Source organism: Argopecten irradians, chromosome 3 (genome assembly GCF_041381155.1).
Source record: "Argopecten irradians isolate NY chromosome 3, Ai_NY, whole genome shotgun sequence".
NCBI lineage: Eukaryota > Metazoa > Mollusca > Bivalvia > Pectinida > Pectinidae > Argopecten > Argopecten irradians.
Window position 1 is genome coordinate 48,613,601 of NC_091136.1, and position 12,541 is coordinate 48,626,141.

At 35.2% G+C, this 12,541-nt stretch overlaps 1 protein-coding gene across 2 annotated transcripts in view; it reads right to left on the reverse strand.

Moving 5' to 3' along the window:
- The window catches only part of LOC138318905 (muscarinic acetylcholine receptor M1-like), an 84,490-nt gene that overhangs the window by 14,920 nt on the left and 57,029 nt on the right, over positions 1-12,541 (reverse strand). For both annotated transcript variants that reach the window (XM_069261715.1, XM_069261716.1), the window contains one exon: positions 7,226-9,596. In XM_069261715.1, coding sequence (XP_069117816.1) covers positions 7,226-9,185 — 1,960 coding nt within the window. In that variant the 5' untranslated portion in view covers positions 9,186-9,596. The remainder of the gene's footprint in view (positions 1-7,225; positions 9,597-12,541) is intronic.

The following is a 12,541-nucleotide window of genomic DNA, read 5'->3' on the forward strand; positions in this document are numbered from 1 at the left end:
ATGAAATATTTTTAATGCAAAACGCTATCAATGTGTGTCATCGTCTGTGTCGCTTCTCCATAACTGGCACCCATTTTATACGTAATACATTCATCCAAATGTTATATCCTGTTTGATGGATTACCAGGACGGGAGAAATCAAAAAACGACACAATTACCTATCAAGCATTGTATCTGTGATATTACAGGCCTACTTCACCGGCCTTCAGGACATCACTGAGGCTGGTTTAGGGCTTTAATTAAAGACAGGTCGGTAATATCACAATAAGGCAGAGAAACAGACCAAGATAAGGGTTGAGTACCGTCTGTCACAACATTCGAACATAAATTCCATTAACCTAATTCACTGACCCAAATTCACCTTCTTTATTTGACAACAGTAAAAGTATTTGGAATTCATTACATGAATGATTTACTCAGGGTACACGTAATTTGGCAGCTTTCGTTTTCGTCGATACTTATAAAATAAAGATGTGTATGTGTGAGCATACTTGCAGATATATTAATCCGGATGTTTAAGAACATTCAAATGTCGTTCTTGAAGACCAACACATTTTTTTATGATCCTTCATGGACATTCATCTAAATGGCTATTTTAAAGTGCATGACATCAATAATGAAGCAAAAAGGGATATTCGAAAAAAAATAAATAGATAAATTTCTATCATATTACATTTATGATGAGAGATTGGATATTTTTTTTAGAATAGAGGGTGAAAAATTCGAAATGAGTGTCATAGAAACTAATAGCATAAAGATAAACGCATGACGAACTCGCATGTGCCTTCGTTTCTTCAAAGAGTCAGCTGGTCAATCAACCGATCGCTTGCGTTTAGGACCGCATCATCAAAACAAAAAGTCAGTCACGCGGAATTGATCTTTTGAAAAGTATTAAACCGTGAGCAAAACAGCTTCTAGATAACTAATATCATCTAATACATAAGGAATTCTATTGTGAAAATATAATATGTGAATCGTAGCGACTTTCTGTATTGTGACGTATACGTAACCTAATAGGTTGACATTTGGCCTTGAAATACATTCTTTAATCGCGGCTGCTGTCATGCATGATCATGACTGTCCGAATATTTCAACAACAAGTATCACCATGTGATTCAAGAGATGTTTCTGCAATTTATAATTTTAAAACTGACACAGAAGACGAATGCCAATTTTACCCATTGTTATAAATCAAGTTTGTTGTCCACTATGTATGTCGTGGTTCATATTAATGCGTGTGTTACATTTGCGTTTGAAATTATTCTTATTGCACGTAGTTTATAATGCTATGATTACTGAATCTTGTAACTGACTTTTGATTATTATTCTCATCATAAATGTATTCGTCAATCAACTTTAAGGTTACTTTGTAGAAATCGTAATAAAAAGAAGGTCGTTCCTACGCGTAGAAATCCCATTCATACGGTTGTATCAATAGAAAAATTGATAAAACGTCCTATTATATGGGAAAACACGCTAGGCATATGATAAATGAAAACATGACATGCATACAGATTCAAAGGTGTTTGGGGGAACAGTTCACGTACGTACATCAACGTCTATTCTGCAATTTAGGGCATTCTCGCTAATGTTTAAAGGCGCTACAATACTCCAGTAATATCAAATGCCACTTTCAGAATGTGTTATCTTTCCATAACATAATCCATGGCGTAATTAGAAAGAAATTGGATGAGGCAGATTTGAGTTTGAGTTCTCCGTAACGCAAACGGTTACGGCTGCCTGTACTGTATCAGAGGATTTCTTGTATTAGTACTTATTAATTTCATGCATGATTACGACTGCCTCTGTTAGGTTACATGTTACATAATCATGCACGATGCACAGATCACTAATCTGCAATCTAACAAATTAGCTTGTGATTCAAACTGACCGAGCAATCACTCATTTATTGATTCAACGAATGTCAGGAATGCTGATGACTGGTTCCAGCAACAGGCCGCGCTATTGAATGACATTTCTTTAAAACGTTTGATTCGATACATATATATACATTATGTATATCACAGAAATTGTAAAAGGGTAATATTCTCATTCAATATTTGAGGTCTTATGCAGAATGAATGAATATTGCTTTGAACTTAGAGTCGTAATATTCAAAAGTTATGTAATCGCATTATCTTCTTTATGGTAGACACGACGTAAAGCAAAGATTTTGCCATCTGCGAAAATGCATATGATATGCGTGGTCATTAGGCTATAAACAAATAATCTTTAATATAGTCACCTTGGTCATTTTCGCTCCAGCAGAAGTTCTTCAGACCGAGAGCTGACGCTGTGGGTATTTAAAGGGCCGCCTACCTATGCAGTTCAACATTTTGGAGAACTTAGTTATGGTATGGCCTCAGACATATCTTATTGGTTGATATTATAAATATTTGTGTCCACTAAATTGTGTAGTGAACAATGAACATACATCAATGAATGAGTTATTGTTTTCAATGAGACTCTCAGTTTTATGTTTGTGTCATATTTTATTAAATTTCATATGTAATGGAAATGAACTACCTAATCATTTTCATTAATATCTTTTGCGCGATAGGATATTAGTGTTTAGTCATACACCTTAACATTTTAGCAAAAATTGCCAGCTGAAAATTGTTCTAAGGAGACTACATGATTTTTGAAAAACGAAGCAACATACTGCATTGCCAATTTCGTTACAATTACATTTTGCTTGTGAAAATTACCAAAATCACTAAACTGACCAATAGAAAACAAGCTAATCAGGTTGCTATTCGTTTGTAAATTCGGTTTGGGGAGAGTGTTTACTTTTGGTTTACACTTTCTTTGGGGAGTTTATTAAGTGTTTACTTTTGGTTTACACTTTCTTTCCTTGTTTATATTTTCTGCTTCTATTTCCATAACATTGGGATGGTAGAGTCGTCTAAAAATAAAACAGAAAAGAACCAGTGCCGGTTGTTAAAATCTATCAATGAGAACTTCTACGTCTACTCTGGCTAATTAAAATCTAAATTGCAGTGATTATCGCTAAAGTATTTAATCATGCCACGTGTCAGTGTAGGACTGGGGTCTGCACGTGTTTTACTCGTGCTAAAAGTACCTAGATACGACTTAGTATTATAAGACGGTAGACAGGGACACTGAACTAGCGTCAGTTTTGAGTTGCATAATAAAGGATATAATTTCATATCGTTAGTATGTTAAACAAAAGTAGGAAATAGTAATCATCTCAAGATAATGTAAGCTCGCGCAAAATAAGATCTCTGTATCTTGAATTACAATAAGTTTGTTTCACAACAACACAATTTACGCATGTTATACATTTCAGTAAGGTTTACCGTAGTAGTGCTTTAATCAACCAATCATTTTCATGATCCGGATCCCCATTTGACCGACATTTTGTAACGAAAATTGTACTTCCGGACGTGAATTCCATATGTAAGCGTAAAACAAAAAGCTCAGGGTTGAAGTAGAAGAAGATGATAAATTATGCGATCTGACAAGATACGCCTGTCATAATACTAGTCATGTTTACGCAATGTTTACTGGGATCATTCACGTCATTAGTTAGCATTTATTTATGCGTTCAAAGTTAGTACGACTGAATACGACACGTGACGACTAGTCTGAGTATGACTTAACTATTCACTTTATTACTTACAGCAGCTAGAATACACTTCTTGAGGGGCTTGATGTTTGGATCTTTACTCGCCTCAAGCATGGTTCCACAATGGTATTATGATATATATCAAGCTAATAAAGAATTGGTTTCTGTTGCTCCAAGAGTGTCTATATTCGTACAGTCGTAGTATCATGACAAAAACCTATTTGTAAAGACCCCAAATGAAGTAGGTCGTTAAACTCGAAAATTTCCTGATATGGTATGAAAGAGGAATGTACACAATGCAGGCCCTAGCCTATGATGTATATTCGCTGATATATACTGACTTACGTCTAAACGATAAGCCAGTTACAATGGTTGCGGCACCAATAGTTTACTACCTTATTATGATTTGTACTCGCCGAATGGTAAACCACCGTTACGCTTATTTTTAATAAACTCTTAACGCAATTGTTCCCATATCAGTGAGTAATCATTTTATCTGTTCTCAATGTGGTCTCAATCATAGAAATTCTCGTCAATCTGCATAAAAATATCTCATTGTGATATTGCCTATTGTTCTTTAAACACTGAAAAACCATTGCAGTATATTTCCCTAACATAATTAATAACACTATTTGTAAGGCAACTGGCGCCGATAACAAAACAATATAGAATAAAATACCATTTATTGAAATAATAAAACTTGCATCGTTCTCTACAATTCAGATCGTCAAGTATATTGAAATGTTTCATTCTGAACAATAAGATCCTCAAATCATATCACACATTAGTTGCATTAATACTTTAGGATGAACTTGATTTATTTATGCCCTAAAACAAACCCGGACCTTGTTATTGAAACATACAGTACATCATCCGCAGTTAAACATACTGTTTCAACGAAAATGAGTTATTTCAAAATAGTGCTAAAACGGTATAACGACTCTAAATCTAATGGGAAAGGACAAATATAGAAACAAAATACAAATTGTCAAGGTTATCGTAGAAAAGAAACACCAGATGTAATAGATGTGTATATTTATTTACAAGACCATGTCTTTCTTGAAAATATCTAGGTCATATGGCAGTCATTTTAAGTTCGGAAACGAAGCATGGAAAAGAAACATTGAGCCAGCTATCAAAGATACGGGTTATACCTAATCACTCTTCGTTTTTAATTTCAACTACCACACCATACGTGTTTTAGGCTGGGTAGAAGTATGAATATATTACAGTTCAACTTATTTACATGGTCAAAGATACTGAACTCTTATAACGCAATTTCGAAAACAATAAAGTTGCAGTCAGAGTGTTAATAGTACACCAAAGGCATCATTGACGGAAAAAAATCCTGGGTGAAGAATAATGAAATGCAACATGGATTGACATGAGATATATTTTACGTATTTTACTACACAATGTACCTGTAAATTCAGCTACATATGTACCTAACCTAAACCCAAGTAATAAGTAGTTGATTATATTATCTACAGATCCACAAATTAAATATGTAATAAGACTTATCCGGTTTCTTTGGAGTTTCAATCCCTATATGTAGTAAATAGTTTGTTATGTTATTATAACTGCGTATGTCACTCGGTTTGTTACGACCTCAATTTAATAATAGTAAAGCCAGGTCCATGAAAACTCGGTTTAGTTTAATTGACAACCTGGCAATAATTATATTGTTGGGGAAGATAACTTTTTGTCATTCCTAGGATAAGATTTTTCAAAAATACAATTAACTTGCAGGAAGTCTTTGAGCTTATTCAATGAATAAACTTAATACGATGAAATATTTTCACGGAAATCTATTTTGTTGTTCTATATAAAAATTGATTTCCTCAACAAATATACTGCTATTAGCTTTGATTGATGTCAAATTGATAGACAAATGCGAGCGCTTTGAAGTTGCCTGCACTCTTATCGCCATGAGCAGCGAGCGTTATTTTTTTTTTTTTTTTTTTTTTTTGTTGTTTTTTTTTTGTAATGTTGACGGAAATCCGAATAACTGTCCTACATCATATGTTGAGTGTATTTGTTTTTAATTTCGTTTAATTTTTTGTAATGCATTACCTTCGCCCTCCAGATATAACATTCTATAAATCTGACTAAAAAGAGTTTGACGACAAACGTGAAATTTAATTATCTAAAATGTTATCGTTACCAAAAATCAAATTAAACAGGGGCCATTTTTGAAAGATTTTCAATATTAGATACGGTAACTCACAGTCCACAGCACTTTTGTTTGCAATTTATAAATGTTGACACCGTAACAGCATCCGCGTGTTGCTGCGGGATATTGTTTAAACGTTTGCTCACAAATTGACAGGATTTTACAGAAATTAAATTTTTAGAACACTGTAACTGCATAATTATCTTGACGATACGATAGAAATACTAATTATCATTTTTATAGCTTTGCACAATTAACTGTTTTGGAACTATGACTTTTTACAACTTTGCGCTAGGATTTTTATTTTTTTTTTCGCTTGCTGATAAATGTAGTTACCTTTTTATCATTTCCATCAGAGTTTTGTTTTGCTTTTTTTAATTCATATTTTGATTTTCTTGATACTTTTGTTTTGGAATTTTTTCTTTAAGTATTTCCCGGCCTTGACCTTGACATTTTGCATTATGATATACAGGATATACTGATTTTGACCTTGTGAATGTTTTCATCGGGATTAAAACCATTTACACTCTGAATCTATTTGTGGATTTAGCTCGCTCCTCTTTCTACACTCTAGGCTTTTATCACTTACAACAGGCGACGGAACTAAACTAAACCCTATTTATGTTTAAGGTGATAATGGTTATATATCAATATACAAACGTTTTATCCTCGCAATAGCCTTAAATATATTTAAGAATTGATGTCACTATTTTTACGCCGATTCTCCCAAAAGTTTGCAAACAAAATTCATTTCATAACCCGATGAAGTTAAAAAAATAGTGACATCAATGCTTATAATTAATCTTTCAGACTTCTTGATAATACAAAATACGTTTAAACGTACGATTCCATTGATTTTCCAATGGATTTTTTTGATAAATCAATACGCAACGTCGACGTCTCTATTGTGACGTCATGATAACGTCGGGTTTTCGCGACATTCTCGGATTTTTTCCCCATGGTATATGAAGAAAAAGGATCTGCCAATCAGAAAGGATAGTATGAAAAAAAAAATTAAACGTATCTTATTTTTGTCATTTACATATGAAGAAAGACCGATAATACTTAGAAATCACCGTAACTTGATGTACGTTTTCAATGTTATATTTAAAACTGGTTCATTACAACGTTTTTCAGATGCAATACATGATGAGTTAATTTTAGTTATAGAAATCTATTGTCTGCGTTGTATCAGTTCAGCGTACACGAAGACATTTAAAGTGACCCTTCCTAAACAAAAAGTTGATAATTTGAGATTGTTGTTCGATGACTGAATTGGATGTTTGAGATTGTCTATTTGTTCTTCGTTTTTCCTATACAGGCTAGAGGTACGTTGGAATCTAGTCAAACACAGGGGTAGTAGGAAGAGGTTTGTTATATCCCTCTCCAATAGGTTACAACTGGACACCCATTAGGACAAGGGTCATATCACAATACATAACGTAAGAGATCAATATACTTACCAAAATTGTAGAGTAGATGCGGTACACAACCTTTACAGAATATTTCCACCAGCGTCACAATATTGTATGGCGTCCATGTCACTATAAATGCCAATAATATGGCGCTCAATGTCTTTGCGGCCTTTTTCTCCTGTTTCTTTTCTGATCGTTTTTTCCTTGCACGTTGCTGCTTCACTTTGTAAGCAACTTGGGCCGCCAGTTTTGCGTTTTGCGCTGATCTTTGGGCGTCGTTAGACCGCGTTCTTCGTCCCAAAGCTGGCGTCCCTTTAGGTGGGGGTAAACAGTTTTCTCGAGTCCTTTCTAAACTTTGAAAAGAAAATGTAGATTCCTCCCGTGCTAGGCCTTCATTTGATAAAGAATCACTATCATCCTCTGATATTTTTGAATGTCTATTTGGTGACATGATGTTCGAGTCCTCCTCGTCTGAAAGCATTCGTATTGATGGGCCGATTTCAGAATCGTTTTTTGTATTCGGGAAATTAATGACTATAGTATATAGGTCTTCACATTCCTCTATAAGTGGTTCATCACAATCTCTACTTTGTTGGGGGGTTAACCCTTCACGTCTATTACTCGGCGCAAATGGTGACCGATCATCGCGCGGTGTCCGGGAAATCAAAGGCGTGAATCTAGCGGCCTCCATGGCCATAAGTGGAATGACTAAATTACTGGTATTGCTGTTTTTCTTTTTCCCACTTGATGCTCGTCCATTAAGTTGTTTATTCATCATTCGATTTTGATCAGTAGAATAAATCTGAGAACGCACAGACGAGGATCTTCCGTCCGAAAACGAACTATTATTACCTGTTGGAGACGCAGGGTCGCTCGCACTCGACTCGTCTGCTTCATAATCACGGTCAATCTTACAACATGAACACCTTGACCAGATGGATTTATCGGGTTCGACCAGCATGTCGGCCAGGTCATAAACATCGTCAAATTCATTATCGTAACGCCGAGCATAGAAATCGTAATCATCAATATCCGACGCTTTCTTCTTTTTTATCATTTCCTTCATGCCTTGCAACATTGGCATACGCTTCTGTCTTTTTCGCGTTTCTTTATAAATCTTAAAATATAGCACTGTCATTATAGTCACTGGAATATAAAATGCTATCAAATGGGTACTGATTGTAACGTAAGCATTTGTGTACAGAAATTGAATATAACAATCAGTTTCTGGTACAGTTCGCTTACCTTCGAGATATGGCCACGCAAATATCCATGGCGTCCATAGCAACGCCGATACCACCCATGATAAACCTATCATAATAAGCACCTTCTTTGTTGTCCTTTTTGCCCGATACGTAAGCGGCCTCGTCACTGACAGGTAACGGTCGAAACTGATGAGCATAAGGTTTGCGGCGGACGCGTTACTCATAGTATAATCTAAAGAGAGCCAGAGATCACAGTAAAGGGAGCCTAAAGGCCAGTATCCCATCAGAAGATATACCGTGTACAGCGGCATGGATACGAATCCTATCGCCATGTCCGCCACTGCTAGGTTCAACAGGAAGTAGTTACTTATAGTCTGTAGCTGTTTGTCGATCTTGAACGCGATTATCACTAAAAGATTACCGATTATCGTCGCCGGAGCAAGTGTTACTACGAGAATTGACAGCGCAACGATTTCCGGAAGTGTGTGAAGGGGTCGGGGTACTGTTGTCTGATTGGTCCAATTTCCGACATCTGTGATGTCAACGGTTATCAAATTTGAAAATGCAGTGACATGTTCGCCGTTCGTGATAGAATTTTGATCTGCGGTTGTTGAAATGTTTAGTGGGTTGAGACCGGAAGATGCTGTGGCCTGCAGTATAGCCCCAATAACTGTCGTCAATGGGTTTTCCGTAGTTTCATAAAATCCGGCGGGATCAAAGATTTGAGTGACGTCATTTGCCCAGGAAGTAGACGGTGCAGAAAACTTACCGGGGTTTTCTGCTGTGACATTATTTACCGCCATTTTCCTGTCGCCTCCATTTTAATTTAGTTTTGAAATATATCCACTCTCTTCATACTATGGAATAAGCACTTTCACAATATTTACCGTGGAACCCACATTTGTTCCTTTCCTTATGAAATATTTCCCGTTCTCGTTGTAGGTGGTACACCAATAATACTATGATCCATATCGATAATTCGTGAATTGTATTCTTTTGAATAACTTAGTACCACTGAAGGACTATCCTCGTCCGTTTACTGTGATACATATTACTACACACTGACATTGAATACTTGGTTGCATATTTCGTCCAGGTTGCATTAGCCCATGAACCAACCCTTATGCTTGGCAGACTTACAGGCTTTCCTGCATTCGTTCCGATTGATCGCCTACTTCTTTATAATGGCCGTCGTTCATAACACGCAAAAGCATCTGGAAAGATTGAAATTTTAAATTAAGATAAAACATATCAATGTTTTGTGTCAGTGTTATGGCCAAAATCACATGGTTCAGTCTATATCTCCCCCCGACAATACAAAATCGATACGGAGTCTCCTTTATCTTTTCCCGCCAAATTGATTCATGAATGGGGATGTTGATATGGTCGACCCGCAGTAAATCATTTTTGGGTTGGTCAGGAAAAAAAGACACGATATCATGTTAATAGATGTTTGGAAAGCCGATATAAAAACTTGCTATCTTACGCCATACAGCTTATGTCAAAACCAACCTACCCCGACCCATGTACTCTTTCACAGCCAGGGGAAATTAATAAAGGAGTCGATACATCAAACAAGCCAGTTTGTGATGACGGAGCAGGAACCGAGGGACAACTTCATTATAGCTAATGATAAACTTTAGACTGGGTGGTGCAGCGCCGATTTAGCGTAGCCGATTAATTGGAGATGCCGAAACAAACGACGGCGAGTTCACGGCCAGACCTTAGCGTCACCATGGTCAATATGGACATATATCTTACCAAATTATCCTGTCATTCAGTATACATTTGAGTACGTGCGGTCAAAAGGCTTAGGTAACAGGTTGTTGGTATGTAAGGACTATAGAGACACCATCAAACACCAACCCACTAGCTCAATTCAAAATTATATGGTTACCATGGCAAGCATGCAAAAATTCTCGAAAAAAAATATTCTTGGATTCAAATGTAATGCACTCTGTTGTTAGAAATTATACAAAGTCAGTATTTGATTGTCTGTGTATCTAGGGTATAACTGCAATATTAATTGTAGAATAGGAATGGGTACACATGGACGTGGGCAGTTCACAGAGTGTAATTGAGTCTGATGTATAAAGGCCTAATTTGTATCATAGCGATGGATGAGCTTATTAGTAGCAAGTGATACATCACAAGATTCGATCTATCTGAACTAATCCCATTGTCAATGTTGGCTGTGTATTATATAACAAAGATTCATCACTCAAAGTAGATGTAAACTGTAGGTGAAATATACTGAATTGATATTCGACTAGGTATAAGTGCTCCTAGCTATACGCCTTCATGCCCACCATGACTTCCAATAGACAATATAAAGGACTGGTCAAAGGGATGTATAAGAATGGCATGTGTATAGTACAGTAAGACTGGCATTAAAGAGAATAATTTGGTTTGAAAAACTAAAGATAACCAATAACTACCCATTATCATTTTTATAACACTTTTATTCGATATTATATAATATATTGTAACTATGAAGAAAAGTTCATACCTAATAAACTTGCTTATCGCGAAAACAATTGAAAATCTTAGATATTGAGATTAAACAGACGTTCATAAAATCAAACAAATAAGCGACAGCAAAATTGGTTAAATATTTGCATAATTTGATACAACATGGAATGTGTTTAGTCTCAAATGTGTATTAAGTTTTTATTCCATTTTAAGCTTTGTGACAGACTATTATGACTCTCCACATCAAACGCCTACAGAATCGTAAATAACAAGTAAGTGAAGGTTTGATAGGGATATAATAACTTGAGAACGTTGCGTTCGGCAGATTTCTGGTTAACCAGTCCAATATTACTACAAACGGTATTGTTTAATAGATGGATGTTAGTTTTACACGATATCAATTAACACTTTTTAGCACAATTCAGTATAGTAGTATTTCAGTATGTGTACAATGACTTTATAAAAGACTTTTTTTTTTCATTTAATAGTAACATATTTTGTTTATCGTTAAAAATAAATAAAAATAACAATAATAAAAAAGATGACTTCCATCTTTTAATCAAAAGCATTTCCAAGACACAATTTTACGAGATTACGACAAATTTCGACAGCATAGAAAACGTTTTAAGAACCTTTGTCGACAATTTTGTCCTAATATCTAATTCATCACATGTATATCAAGTTATCCCCTAGAGAATGATATCCCTGTTATACTGTACCTAACTTATCACTACAACTATTCTCCCTGAGATAGTGATATACTTGTAATACTGTACATTATACGACTCTTTGACCCGCAGTGAATGTAACCACCGGGTGTTATGTACGTAATGTGAACTATGGAGGCACCATAATACATGAGTTGGGTGTTAGGTGACGAATAGCTTATCACCAATTAAGAAAATTTTATATAACCTCGGAAAAGCACTATAAGGATATACCATACGTCACCAGAAAAAGTGATAGGTCAAGTACAATATCGTATCTACAGCATAATAGGTCAAGTATAATATCGTATCTACAGCATAATAGGTCAAGTACAATATCGTATCTACAGCATAATAGGTCAAGTACAATATCGTATCTACAGAATATTGTCTACGTGCATATATTACACTTTTTCTATGCCACAAACAGATTCCAAGAAAAATCTTTCTAAAGTACTTCATTCAACATACACAATATAGTTTGTAATCTGAACTAACAACAATTATACAACTCTTGGAATAGATGCTTTTAGTGTTCAGATGAACAGTAGAGGTAACAGACAAGAAAACTGATGTTATTGAGTCCTCTTCAATCTGGCTTTGTAAATGTTAAAAGCTGGCGTGAAACCAACAAAATGGTCATCAATACTGAAAAAACCAAATTATGTTAATAGGAAGTAAACAGAAAAAACAAAGGGTTCCAAAATGAGATTAATATATTATTTGATGAATCTGACAACAACAGTAAGTTAGAAATTTTGTCAAACACGAAAAACTACTGTACTTGGTGTCTGTATTGATGATACCCTTACCTGGGATAAACATGCCCAAGATGTTATAAAAGATGTTATAAAAAATGTCAATTTTAAAATTTATCAATTGTGTCGTATAAAGCATTTGTTTATCAATTTTATCTAGAATTACATTTTTTAACTGTTTCATTTGACCTTATCTTAATTATTATTAAAACTTGAACGAGT